Genomic DNA, 14483 nt, shown 5'->3' with positions numbered 1-14483 from the left:
ATGCTGTGTACAGGGAGGGGGTATGAGGCTTGCTGGGGACATGGGGACAGGGAGTGGGTTCTGCTCTGTGCTGGGTTCCAGCTTAGTGGCAGTGCTTGAAAACATGTCCACGGCTGTGTACGGCACAGGGAGGAATGTTAATGAATGGCAAAGTCCTAAACTCCAGTGGGGCTACAGCAAAAGCCCAATTCATTTCAAATTGGATTTCAAGGAGGTGCCTATGGGTGACAGCACAGCAGTGGCTGCTGACCCATGAGATCCTGGCTGGGAGCATGTGCACCCCTGCCCAAAATCACAGCTTTCATTAAAAGTAAGAAAAAAACAACAGGCAGGCAGGCAGAGCCCAAGGCTGGGGAGGACTGTGGTGAAAGGACAAGCTGACAGCAGCAGAGTCCCTTTGGGCACGTGGCCAGGCTGGCAGCCTCAGGAAAAAAACAACCTCCTCATTCGCAGCTTCTCCGAAGCCAGGCAGGAGCTGCCAGCCTGCAGATCCCTTTCTCTCCAGGAGAGCCATAAAGATGGCCTGGGCTGATGCAAAATCCCAGAGGCCAAGTACAGAAAAGCAGGTATTTTTATTTATTTTATTATTATTCTTTGCCAGTAGGTCTGGGTGGTTTTTAGCTCAGTGATCATCAAAGATTAAGGGCAATAAATTCCCTTTCAAAAAAACAGGCAGCCTGGGATGAGCAATGTGCTGGGGGAGAGTCCCATGTCACCAGTACCTCCAGAAAACAGCTCTTGCTCCGCACTGGGAGTGCCAAGAAAACAACCAGGACTGAAGCTTAGCAAGGCAAACAAGGTGTCCCTCTGGCAGCGCGCAGCCCCGGCGCAGGAGGAGGGTGCGGAGGGACGGCCGCGGTGCCACCTGCTCACAGGATGCCACCAGCACCAGTCCCCTGTGGCTCCCTGCGGTTCGGCTGGGCAGCAGGGAAAGGTGCTGGGGGAAAGCTGGAAAGGGATGGGGATTTGGGGGAGAGATTTCTGCAGCCAAATGGGACCAGGCAGCTCGTATCATCCGCAGAGTCAGCAGAAAGTCTTGGTGATGCTTTTTTTTCCCCCCCAGCCTGTAATGCAGGCGGGCGGCAGAGCCGTGTGTGTGCATATAGAGCACACTGATTAGAGGGGCAAAGGTGCAGTATGAGGGGTCTGGAGCCTGGCTGTCCCACCTCTCCCCAGCACCGTGGGCATCAGCTTTTCAGAAAGCTTTTTTCTTGCTGCAAAAACAGCCAAAGGAATTTTGGTTGGGACCGTCTGGTTGACCCAAGCCCAATTGTCGGGGACCCCTTGGGTCTTCAAAGCACCAACTGAGAAAGAAAGCATTCAAAAACACTTTCTCATCCTCGGGGGAGATACATCAGTGGACACCACTATCCTGGAGTGGGAGAAAGCCCTTGGTAAAGACCTAGAGGTGGTCTGTTAACCCTGAATACCGCTGCCAGACTGAGCATTGCTTTCCCTTTCACATCCCAAGATTAAAGGAGGGGTTTTCCCTCCCCATTGCCACACCAGCAATAGCATTACTGCAGCTTGAGCTGCATTCAGGGGCACCTAGAAGATATTCTGGCTCATCTCACTTGGCACTGCTATGCCACTGTGACCACGCAGGGTGCTTGTGGCACAACGGACCCACTGATGAGTGATGAGGGGTCTGAGACGGTTTTGAACATGCTTCACCTGAGCACCAAACCAGATCTAGAGTGAGTGTGATGTTCTCCAGCCCCTGTTTATTTTTTATATGGACCAGCTCTGGGGCAAACCCCTAAAGAAAGGAGCTTTCTCCTGCTTTGGGGCCATGCACAGCTTTACCCGCCAGGTGCCTACTAGCAGTGCACTGGGGTCACCTTCTTGCTTTGGGAAGGGGCATTGCAGCCCAGATAACCCAGGACTCTTCTAAACTCCTCAGTCCTGTCACCTTTAAACTTCTCTTTGCTTAAAAACGGAGAAGATTGGACCAAGAGTGGAGACCATTTCACAGCCAGCCTGCCTACCGCAAGCCTGCAGGTGCTGCTGAGACACCTTCACCCAGAAGAAGTCACCTCCATGCGCAGAAGGATGCTGGCTCATGCACAGGGATCTCCCTCAACACAGCTGTGGCATGAGAGAATATTTTCCATGGGGAAACTGAGGCAGAAGGGCACTTGGGCTGGTTGTTAATTGTCTGAGTTTTCTCAGGAGGATGATGGCCGAATTCTCTCCTGGGACCTGATGGATTGCACTCTTTGGCTCTAAATGTGGTCCCAAAACACAAATGGATCCTATTAGGTCCTAACCCATGCATGACTTGGTGCTAAGTTTTAACCTTGACTGCCATGAGATTTCACCACCTGTTTACAGGCTTGGCTGAATCCACACCACAGACATGGTTCTCAACAATTTCTTCCAACAAAAGGTGGGAAGCGGTTGCCACAGCGATAGCAAGTGCTATAGCTTCTTTCTCCTTGCTCAGATAGCTGAGGCCATGGGAAATGGAAACTCCCCTTGTTCCTGCATCAGCACCCATCTGACATGCAGGCAGAAAATTGGGTGCCTTCCTTTTCATGATAATCACAGACTGCTTTTTGTAAAAAAAAAAAGTACTCTGCTGCAACTGCCTCCTCCACTAAGTAAATGAAATTATAAATATCTCAAGGGATCAGCTGTGAAACTGGGTAACAAAGGAGTCCATGTAATTTCCTATATAAACCAGACACGTGCATGGCATTTCTTGCTGGGAAAAGATTACGACCAGAGACTGTGTGTCTATACGTTGTATTACTTAGACTGCAATAAAAAGACAGCCATCTAATGTATTTTAATAAGTATGTTATTTTACAGCACATGCAACACAAAACAGAGGTCGCAATGTTCTCTTTGAATTTCATACTGAAGTATTTTGACTTTAAAAACTATTACTCTGCCCAGGTCATTAAAGTCATTGGTTCATTAATCCCTGAGACCATTGCATAGCTGATGGAGGAGCCTGTTAGGAAACCCAGAGGAAATAGGCAACTTCGTCCAGGTCGACAGGATAGTCCGTGAGCAGCACGGGGGTCTTCTCAAACAACTCCCCCTTGTAGCTGCGCCACTTGCCCGCTGGCAGGTAGACGTCACGCTCCTGCTTGCCCATCTCCAGGACGGGGGCCACCATGAGGGTGTCACCAATGAGGAACTGGGAGTCGATCCTGTGCGTGGCCTCGTCGCGGGGCGAGATCCACCAGATGGGACGGATGATGGGGTCACCCGTGTCGGTGACCTCCCCAGCGAGCTCCAGCAGCAGCGGGGCCACCAGCGACTCGTGGAGCTCTGTGAACTTCTGCGCGATCTCCACCACCTCCTTGTCATAGAGCCAGGGCGGGATGGAGAACTGCATGGAGGGCATGAAGGCCGACAGCTCCAGCCACCGCACGTACAGCTCCCGGTCGGGGATCTCCACTGCCCCCTCTGTCTTGTTGGGGAGGAAGTTTCCTCCAATCATATCTGGCAGTACAAAAGGGTACCCCAGCATGCTGATGGTGAGCACCGTGGGGATGAGGGACTTGAGGCCAAGCTCGTAGCCCCAGACGGAGTCGCGGTCAATGATGCGGAAGAAGCAGGAGATGTTCTGCGACTGGTAGCCCACCCGCACCTCAGCCAGCTCGTAGAAGGGGATGGCCATCTCCGTGTAGCGCCGTGACCAGATGCTGGGGTCCGAGAGTGGGCGGAAGGTGCTGAACTGCTTGGGCAGGTAGCTGGTCTCACCCGCGTCGAACTTGAAGGACGAGATGCCGTACTTGTGTCGGAGCTGACGCAGGTGGCTCTGGAACCAGTCCCGGGCTGCCGGGTTGGTGAAGTCCAGGATGGCCCCGATGCCATTCCACCACTCCACCATGGCTGGCAGCCGCCCAGATGGCTCCTTGATGAAAAGCTGACGCTCGATCCCCACCCCAAAATTGAAGGAATCTGTGTGTATGAAGGGATGAATCCACAGGGTGACCTTAAACCCATCCTCCCTCAGTTTTGCAAACATCTCTGTCACATTGGGGAACTTGACAGGGTCAAAGTCAAAGTCCCCATAGGCTTGCGTGTACATGTCATCAATTTCAATGTGGCTGCAGTTAAAATGGTACTTCTTAATGTTTCTTGCAAAATGAAGAACTTTATCTTGGTCGATATTGTTCTTGTAGAGCGCCCAGGTGGACCAGATGGGATATCGGAAGGCGTTCTCGGCAGGGATCTTGGAGGGCTTGTTGAAGTACCGGCGCACCATGTACTTGTGGATGGAGGTAACATCGGAGCCCACGCAGACGCGGTAGCTGAGCTCGGGGAAGGGCTGCTGCCCCGGTGGGGGCTTGTAGGGGGAGTCCTTGTAGCGGGCCTGGAAGAAGAGGGCACGCTCAGTGGCGTTGAAGCCCAGGTGGAAGGGCACGGAGTCGTTGATCTTGATGGCCGCTGCCTTGGAGGAGAGCCAGTAGCGCTCGAGGATGCCGCCAAAGCTGTCGCGGAAGGAGTAGACGTCGCTTGTCACGTAGGGCACGGGCTCCTGGTAGCCGGCCAGGCGGATGGGCCAGTGCTGGGTGCTCATCTCCGAGCCCCCGTACCAGTGGGCATCCTCCCAGAACATGGTGTGCTCCACTGCCGGGCCGGCCGCCAGCTCTTCCCAGCGCACACGGTAGCACATGACCGTGTCCTTGGGCTTCACCGTCTGGATGAAGAAGTTGAGCGGCCCCCCGCCCGACCGCGTGCAGCTCAAAATCTCGCCCTCCTTGGAGCACGACTCCAGGTCAAGGCTGCCCGAGCGGAAGGCCAGCCGGAAGACCACCTCCCCGTGCTGGTTCCGGATGACGAAGCCGTCTGCGCGCAGGTCCATCAGCTCCGTCTTGAGCCGCTCCGCCTTCCGCAGGGACATGGTGTAGTAGCACCAGGCCACCACCGCAGCAATGAACAGGAAGAGGCCCAGCAAGATGGCCCCGAGCATGGGCCTCAGCTCCTTGGAGGGCTTCTGCTTCACTGGCGTGACGTTTTCAGGCAAACATGCTTCTTTGACATCCTCCTTTTGAGCGTTTCTGTGTTTTCCTGTGCGGTGGGTAATCAGACTGTCCATGACTCCTTCGCAGCGTCAACGCTTGGATAGAAACTTCCCTGCTGAATTTTTTTTCTCCAACTGGTGGACAGAAAATCCAAGATGCTGCATGAAGGCTGTCACAGTCTCCTTTCCAAAGCCTGGCCACTCACACGTGCAGTGTTATTTCATGAAACAGAGGGTTACAAACACACAAAACCACCACTTAAATCTTGATAACAGTCATAGCTCCTCTCCTCCCGTTTGCAGCCCAGCAGCCTCCCTGGCTCTGCAGCTCTGGCTTGCTTTGCTCTGTGCAGTGGCAGCCTGTCCACTGGCAGCTGGGCTGAGCTTCTTTGGAGCAGGGCTGTGCCAGGATTCCCGTGACCCTCTCTTGGCTGCAGCCTCACTGCGTCCCGCAGAGCAAGGGCGAAGGGATGAAAGTCAGGGCAGAGCCTGGAGGAGAATGGGGCCAGGGAAAGGGGCTGGTACCTGAGCATACAAGGTGGACATCACAAGCTAATCTGTTTTTACATTAGCTATACGCCCTGCTGAATTTTACCACTGGTCACAACTTCTCTGCATCAAATGCAGGCAGACACATGCTATGCTGAAACGACCAGCCTCTGTCTGCTGTTCCCTACCACGCGCCGGGGATGCAGCCGGCAAGTGATGTGTTATCTCCCTGCACTTCGCTCCTTCCCTGAGCTGCATGGGGTGAGGGTACATACACACACGCCTTGTTGCCAGCGCTGCATGGCTCCAGGTCGGCTGGGCAGAGCCCTTCAGCTGCCTGCCCTACTGCCCATCCTGGAGACGTCACCCTGGGACAGCCCCTCTTGCCCGAGCAGGGGAAAAGTAGGATGTTTCCCTGCCTCCGCTTCTCCATTTTTTATCCTAATTCAGTTTCTGTAACTCCCAGGCTTATGCCAGGAAAGTTGCTATAGTGCAGTGGAGGTGGAAGATACTTAGGTACAGAGTTTGGGGATGGGGGTGTTAAACTGAAGTTGTTGCAAGACCAGGACTGCATTAAAACCTTGTTTTGCTGAGAAACGCACAAGATGACACATGTCGCAGCTGCATCAAGCGTCACCAAGCCAGCTGGTGCAGTGCAGCTCACAGCATCTGAAAGAGCATCTGCTGCCAACAAAAACGGCAGGCGGGGGAAACTGAGGCAGAGGGCTCGAGGCAACTCACTCTGTGCAACCGGGCTCCTAGCTTCCCTGGCCCCATCCTGGGGTCTGTGTGATCTGACAGGATGAAAATTTGCAGGAGCAGCCTGTATGGAGAGGAGGAAAAAGAGCCAACTTGCTCATCCGAGCCGTGCCCGGCAATACATGCCGGGCGTATTTACGCAGGCTGCCATGACATCAGTATCTAAGTATACAGAGACGATAAGCTGCCCAGGGAGCCATTAGAAATACCAGAGGTCACCATATTTGAGATCGATCGCATCTGCCTCCCAACCACCTGAATGAGCCGCTCGGTTAGTTTTTGTAACGCGCTCTCAGGGTGAGCGAGGCTTTGCTGCGAAAAAGAGACAAAGCGGGTAAAACCCATCCTGGGTGACCCCTGTCTGGGGTAGGGGGTGAGAGAAAGAAGGTCACTGCCCCAAAGAGATGGTGATCTGGGACGGGGACAGTTTTGGGGAGCAGGTTGGGTTACACGCGTGCTCGGGGCACTCTGCCAGCCCCAAAGCGCTCAGACCTGGCAGCCTCCCCAGTGCTGGCCCAGCTCCTGACAGGGCTTTGTGGCTCCAGCTCGAGTGGTTTCCAGTGAAACCCTGGGGTTTTTGCAAAACAATCTCTTCACTTTGAAGATGTTTTTTTGTGCTGGGTCAGTCCTTGGTTGCCGCCCTCAGAGCTTTCCTCCTCTTCTTCCTTCTTCCTTTTGCCCTCCCAGCCAGCCTGGAGACAGGACTTTCCTTCAAGATGAGCCCCACCATTTTCCAGGGTGAAAATATAAGGAAGGGAAAGGAAGAGGGAAACAAGTTTTTCAGGACTTCTGCTTTTTTTTAATACTAAACAGCAACATGTTAAAAAAACCCAGGGACATCAGGACTCCAAAATTCCTACAAGAATAAAGGACGTGTGGGAAGTTTCCCAACTTTCTATGCAGTGATTTCTCTCCTAGACAATTGCTTTAAATATGTCGGTTTACCTTAGGGGTGGAAGATCAGTGACAGAAAGACAGTATACGAGGGGGTCAGGGGTCCTGGGCCAAGCTGTCCTGTCCACAGGGCCTTTTGGGTTTTCCTCCCTCCTATGATGTGGCGGGATGCTGTGTTGGTACCCCAGCCCTGGCCTTCATGGAGGAGAGGTACTGCCTGGGGGATGTGGTCAGTAGGTGGGAAAAGCAGGTGCTGGCACATCTGGAGGCAGAGCAGGATGAAATTGGGATTCCCGGGATAGGTCCTGCCAGGGTAAGGGAGCCTCTGAAGCTACAAACTCCTGTCCTTCAAGGCTTATGTCTCATGAAAGCATTAAACATCCACTGCCCAAGCCAGCAGCCTGAGCACTGCTCAGGAATGAGAAGGATTCTTTCCAAGGGGTGCACGTCGGTCACCCAGAGCCCAGATCCAACCTTATCCTTGCTCCATCCATGGGGTTATGGCATCACAGCGTCCCTTCCCCATGAATATTTAACCAGTCCTTGCAAAGCCTCTCTGCTCCAGTGAATACTTAATTAACCCACACAACATGCAACTGCTTCCAAGCAAGGATGGGTTGAATGCTCCCAGCATGCCCCGAAAGCCAGATGCCCCAGGGATGCAGGCACAGTTCTATTTTATTTGGGCTGGTTTATCACATGCTGATCTGGTATGGGTCTGGCTCCATCAGTCCCCCAGGCCTCCCTCTGAAATGAGCCAGGATTCCTCACCCTGAGGATCTAAGCAGCCCTCAGCATGCACAGATTAAACATTGACATACCCAGTACCACGACATGCAGAAAATGAGCTGGGACTTTAGACCCTCTTAGAGTTAAACAGGAGCTAAGCAAGGGTTTCATGTGAGGAAATGCATGTCAGCCAGCTCGAAGGGCAGCTACGTGCCTAAACCCCTTTGTACAACTACCCTCAGAGCCTCCTCCAGACCACATCTATCCCCAGCAACCACACTGATCTCTTGGCACATGTGGCACAAGTTTATCAGGCCTCGGTCCAGGTCCCAGCTATGTGACACCTGAATCCTCAGACTTTTACCTTTCCAACACATTTACCTGCCTTCTGATACAGGGAGAGCATCACTCATCAAACAACCCATCAGGAAACAATTCTGTCTTTAAACAAAGGGATAGTTTTCTATATTAAGATTCCTTTTATAACAGGTTATCAAACACTTAGGAGTCGCTATCAGGTGCTCATAGGGAGAGTATATGACATGTTCTAGCAGAAAGCGCCATAGGTAGCTATAAGTCATGGTCATAAACAAAGTATTGCCTTGTCAAACTCTGCAAGAACTGATTAATCATTTACTGAGCTCTTTTAAACTGTTTCAAATGGGACATTTTAAACAGAAAACACACGCAAAGAAGAAAGCAGTTCCCATCAGCTCTCATTTCCCATAGCAGCCTGGCACACGCAGGCATTGTATGGGGGATTTATTGCTCAAAGGGGCCCGGGGGAGGTTTGCTCACCATTTTTTCTGTATGTATAGATGACGTGAGAAAAGAGGTATCTGCTATCGCTGCAGGCAAGGAGGGGGAGCGAGGGAGAGCCAAGGTTATCTCATGAGCTGCCACAGATTAGCTACAAAGCCAACAAGGCTTAACGCAAGGGGGAAGTGGCTGGGGGATGGATGCAGAGAGTGAGGTGACATTGCCAAGGACGCTCTGCAGTCCATGTGGTGCAGGTAGGGGCACCGATGTCCCTGGGCATGGCTGGCGTCCCTCCCATACACAGTGCACGATCCTGCTCTTCCTGAGAACTGGAAAAACCTCAAAGCTCGCTTGTGCCCAGAAGCAGGGAGGATATTAGCCACAGCACGGCATGCACCCCTCACCCCAGCTCTGGGCTTTGAGCAATTCCTGATAGCTCCAGCGAGGGCAACAGTGATAGCTGGTCTCACTACCTCGACCCTTGGCCCATGGGGCTCTCATCTGGGTCCTTGGGCTGAAACAGCAGTTTGGTTCATATTAACCCCACATCAGCAGCAGAGTCCGACCTGCCGGGAGGCTTCCGGCTGTATCCTGCAGGGATGCACCAGCAGCATGGAGAGACCTGCACCAGCTCACACCCACTAGACTGCTCTGAGCAGGCTTATTTCTGGCAGCCATACTGATTTGCGGGTCTCTGCACAGCTCCCCACGGCTCCTGATGCCTGGAGAGTTTTTAGCTGATCTCCACGTGAAAGTGGCTGCACAGAGTCTGCTGGCCTGTGCCCGTACAAAGTGCTGCTGCAAAGCTGGTAACCCTGTGCAAGCCTGATGTGCTGTAAGTCCCCTGGAGCCAATCCAGGTCTAGAGCAGAAATGCTACCTGGGGTTTTTCCTTACCCAGACGATCACAGTCTCTCACTACTGGGAATAAAGCAGAGTTTACTGCACAGGTCTTTCAGTCCTAATTGCTGCAGAAGCAAGCAGTGGAAAGTCCCACTCCCATCCTCTTACACGAACAAACTCCTCCTTCCCAAGTCAGCAGGAAAAAACCTGCAAAATCAACATTTTCCCCATTTTAGGGCTCTCTCTGACTCCTGAGCCTGCACACAGTATCCATGTGCTGCTCCAAGCTGCAAGTAGTGGTCACAGCATCCCACTGCACGCTGAGAGCCGCTCTGCCTGCATCCTTGGGAAGGAGCTCCATCTGCTGAGCCAGTGGCCCAGGCTGAAACCCAGGGAGTGCTGCCAGACTCGTCCAAGGGCTGTGGGGTGACCGGTCATCCAGCATCCCCTGGGCAGCCCAGAGCCCGTCAGTCCCTCTTGCACCAGGATCAGTGCTTGTGAGGAACTCCAGGGAGTTTTTGAGGTGCCCTCCCCTGATGAAGAAGCAAACCGAGCAGAGCACAGATGAGGGGAAAAATGGTCGTTGTGTGCCACAGCTGCAATCGTGTGAGCAGGCTAGGGGACAGTGGAAATATAGGAAAAGGAGGGGGAAAAGGGTGCTTTCATCTCAGGCTGCTCTGAAAGAAGTCAGCTGGGCTCATGCCAGGTGAAGGACTTGGGTCTGAGCTGGGCTTTCTCCCACTTAGACCCAGGCTCGGTTGGAGGCTCTGCTTGGAGAGGGAGCCCTTGGGAGCTGCCTAAAACAACAGCGAGATAAAGAGGGTCAATAGCTTGAAGGCTTTCATCTAGGATGGGAACCACTCTTGGTTGCTATTTTCTTGTGAGAATAAGCCAGAAACCTTCCATGAGCTCCAGGAAGGTCCTTGAGGGATGCTTCAAGCTCTGCATGGGTTAAGCCAACTGCCTGCCAGGGTGAGGGGTCCTGTGCAATTTGTCTCATACCTGTCCCTGTGGGACTTCTTGCAGCACTGATGCACCCACAGTGGGACATGAGGCTCTAGGGCAGGCTGAGGGCATCTGCTCTGGGCTCCCCAGAGTGTCAGCCTGCTGCTCACATGGGACCAGAGCTGTGAGGACCACATCTAACCCAGGCATCTCTGGAGATGCTGCTTTATCCCAAACCAGCTCCACTTCCCAGCCACAGGAGACTTTTGGTATGTAAAAATCTCTTTTTCCTTCTGCATCCCTTCTTGGAGATACAGGATCTTTACTGTGGTTATTTTCCCATACATTTGATGCCAAGTGCTTTTCTGTGATCAAAGGTTTCACTGTAGAGACAACCCAGCGATGGCCAGACCCCTCAGCTTGCCTCAGCACTTATCCAGCTTTAAGGCAATGAAAGCCCATCTTCAAAGTGGATTTGGATGGAGGAATGAATTGTGATTAGTGCCAGCCAGCAGCCAGAGGGATGTGATAGAGGTCTTACCACCAAAACTCAGCCTGGTCATAAGCAAGAGAGACTTCAGAAATTACCCAGCATGGCTGAAGCTGATCCTTTCACAAGCACTTTGAACCAGGCACCCAGACGGAAAAACCTGCAAAAGGCCAGACAGCTGAAAAGAAAGCTAATGATTATTTGCACCTTTGCTCGAAGGAGGTTGCCCACGGAGAGAGTAAGATTTCATCCCTAAAATACTGAGCTGGAGAGTTCCCCAGAGCCCCAGCCCTCCTCACCCCAGGGACCCTGTGTGAGTTTTGCCATCCCTGTCCTCGGGTGACACCGAGGGTACAGGATTGAGCTCAGATTTTAAGCCACTTGCTGATGTCCCCAGTGTCACACAGAGTCTGGCTGGCTCCAAGGCTGTGTTGAAAGCCCATCGGATGGCTGTGCTGTTCCCGAGTGTCCCACAGGATGGCTAGCGAAATGTTTGTCTCCACTTGCTCTCCCAGCTGCTGTGTGTCGGAAAGCAGTACCTGTCCCACACCAGACACCAAACGATACCCAGGCATTTGGGTGTTCAGTGAGTGATCCCTGTGTTTGAAGATGTGGTAGGTAATACCATGTCCCCATCAGGAGATGAAGTTTCACTTGATCATCACTACACTCTGATTAAATTCACCATGAGCTGCAAAATAACGAGAAAAAACAATGCAGCCATCGAACTGACGATGGAGCCAAGAACAAGGCTGCTCCATGGGACTAGGGTCAGCAAGGACTAACCAACATGGAAATTACGTGACTGAGTGCCAGCAATTACAGGACTATCCTGCTCCACGTGGGAGAGACCACAGCTGGAAAGTAGCTTGCTCTCTCCTAGAGGCAGCCTGGGAAAAGCTGTGGAAACAATTTGGAGAAAGCATCCCTGCGCATGAGGCTACGCCATGCTGTAAGCAAGCCAATGCGCCATGGAAGAATGGGCTCTAAGGCTACAGAGCAATTTCATATGCAAATACTTTCTTGCATGTATAAATACAAGGCCAAAGTGGTGTCCTGAAACCCTAAAAATCTCAGTGTGCAACTGATCCGCTTTGGTCTGTGCTGACATGGTCTGTGCTAGACTGACCCCTTTTCTCCAGGGCTTAAAAATGGCATTGGTTTCTGGGTTAGGCTCTCCTCAATCCGGTGCTAGGGTGGGGTTCGGTGGCATCCTGAATGTTCTGTATCTCATTAAGGATTGCCAAAGCCAGAAAAAAAGGATTTGCCTTTGGATACAGCATTAAGCTGCATCTCTGGATGGAGCAGATCTCCGGATGGAGCAGACCTCTATTCCAGTGCTCAAGGGCAGGGCGGTGGGCAGCAAGGAGAGCAGCTGGGTTCTGTTCTGTGGCATCCCTCATCACCCTCGATGCCAGCTCGAGGAGATGGCACCAGATCCAGGGGACAGCTGAGCGGAGGTGCTTCAGGACATCACATTGGAAAAGAAGCACCAGCACATGCCCTCTAGAAGAAAAGTTGGATACTTTTTCTTCCTTTCCTTCCTTTCCTTAGGGCAAGGAAATGAATGTGGCTTAACAGCAGATGGGAGAGCTTATTTGAAGCAAGAAGATACCCTCTGAAAAGCTGGAATCACACCCTGGACAAGAAAACACCTGGATTTCCTAAAGGCTTTACACAGAGTTTAAAAGGCCCCAGCAGGAACAGAGGAGATGCAGAATAAGAGGGAAGGTCCTGGCAATGTTAAATATCTGCAGAAAGAAGGGAAGCGGTGGGAATGAGGACACGATAGTTGTCCCCACGGAGGTGACAGGGACTTGCCCAGGGCAAAAGCTGAGCTGCCCATCACACAGAGGCAGGAGATCTGCTAAACACACTGGGACTGGGAAATCCTGAGCTGAAAATGGCAGGAGAAGAGTAGGGGACATACTTACCATTTTCTTAGTTTTGCCTCAGCATCCTCTGTGGGTCCCTGCTGGACCCAGACCTGTAGCCTGACCCTGTATGGTCCTTCCCACAGGAAAACTGCAACAAAGACCCCTGACAGCCCCCCACCTGGCAGGAAGAGGACACCTTCCTAGCACATAAAGGGAAAGGCTTTCTGGGTGTTAAAAAGCAACTGCGATCCAGTGGATTGGGAGAAATCTGGGATTCAGGAGCTCAGAGACAGCCTTCATGGCTTTGGGCAGATCACAGACTCTCTGTGCCTTAGTTTCCCTTGTGTGAAATGGATGGAAGGGCCAGGAGGAGAAAAACAGGAGGTGTACCAGCTCCCAGGGTCAGAGCAATAGCAGGATCCATGGCAGAAAAGCACAGCGACCTTTTCACCAGGATATTTGCTGTGACGCTCTCCATCCGTCAGGGAGACACCTCCACCCCAACCTCTTCCCTCTCTTCCTTCTCCTGTGGGAGAGACACGCTTGCTCAGCGAACGCGGTAGAGAACGTTTGCATTTTCAACCCCAGTCATGCGGAGGAGAGTTTAACATCTGTGCTTTTTTAAATCAAAAATGCCTGGTATTTAGTGCAACTTGACATGTTCCCATGGGGAAAAGAAACCAGTAATCCCAAAGAAACCAGTTCTGTGGTATTTTTCTTGAGTTCAGTACTACAGCCAGGCAGGATCAACCTCACCAGGGCAAGAACTTACCCCAACCTCCCCTTTTGTTTGGCTGTAGAATATCCCTCACCGTATCTGCATCCACCTGGGAAGAAGCCAGTCTGGTTCGAAGCCAGATCCCCACTCTGAGAGGGGGAAAGCTGGGAGCCATCAGCCTGGGACTGGGCACGGAGGGAACTGCCCCTTCGCAAGGCTCTGACCCGAGCCCGTGCCCATGCATGGATGCTGACACTGTGCTGTTTTAGTTTGACAGCTTGGCGGCTAAACGAAGCAGCTCCCAGCTCTTGAAGTGACTCCTGGTCTCATGGGCAGAGCGGGGAGGTGCGGCATTGGTGCCATCCAGGACTCAACCCCAAAGTAAAAGTGAAGCCATGATTTTTATGCAAAATGGCTAATGATATACCTGGGTGAGAACGACACCAGCAAGCAGGTGGGACAGACACGTGCGGAGAGGATGTGGCTGAATGGGAGCACCTCACTAGCAAAATTATATCTCTGGCTTCCCCTGCTGCTGTTTCACCCAACAGCCTTTACTGCTGCCATCCCTCGGGGAGGGATGTGATGTTTTCCACCTGTGCAGAGCCCGGACTGGTGCATGAAAAGCCAAACTCAACCCGAGTGACCCTCAGGAGGAGCATCAGGGCAGACTTGCATCAGGGCCCTGGTCCCCAGCCAGGAGCTCAGCTCGCCCCCCCATCACCCTCCGGCTCCAGGATCCCTGCAGCCAGATTGTGAGGTTTTATCTCCGCTGTGACCTATAACTGTGCTTAAACTCATCTCGGCAGGGATATTTCTCCCTAAAGAGAAAATGACCCAGTGATGGAACAGTCAAGTGCAGGGTTTCAGCAGACACATCCCACGCCCCACCGGGCACTCCCACCAAATTTTGCCTTGCCAGGCAAGCCCTGTGTCCTCCTCTGCAAAGGCAGCCCGCCAGCCTGCTTAGCATTCGGCTCTCACTGCTGGGAGCAAC

The 14483-nt window shown here is 52.7% G+C and overlaps 1 protein-coding gene across 1 annotated transcript; it reads right to left on the bottom strand.

The window, feature by feature from the left end:
* Positions 1 to 2862: 2862 nt before the first annotated feature.
* Positions 2863 to 5254, bottom strand: LOC104263637 (myogenesis-regulating glycosidase-like). The gene has a single exon (XM_009820414.2). The coding sequence runs from the start codon at positions 5057 to 5059 to the stop codon at positions 2963 to 2965; it is 2097 nt and encodes a 698-aa protein (XP_009818716.2). The 5' UTR covers positions 5060 to 5254; the 3' UTR covers positions 2863 to 2962.
* Positions 5255 to 14483: the final 9229 nt, after the last annotated feature.

Source organism: Gavia stellata, chromosome Z, assembly GCF_030936135.1.
Source record: "Gavia stellata isolate bGavSte3 chromosome Z, bGavSte3.hap2, whole genome shotgun sequence".
NCBI lineage: Eukaryota > Metazoa > Chordata > Aves > Gaviiformes > Gaviidae > Gavia > Gavia stellata.
Note: the sequence above shows the minus strand (reverse complement) of the source record. Positions and strands in the feature narration are given on the sequence as shown.

What these genes read in the sequence shown, in the direction of transcription:
- LOC104263637 (XM_009820414.2), bottom strand. Translation starts at nt 5,059, where the DNA reads ATGGACAGTCTGATTACCCACCGCACAGGAAAACACAGAAACGCTCAA.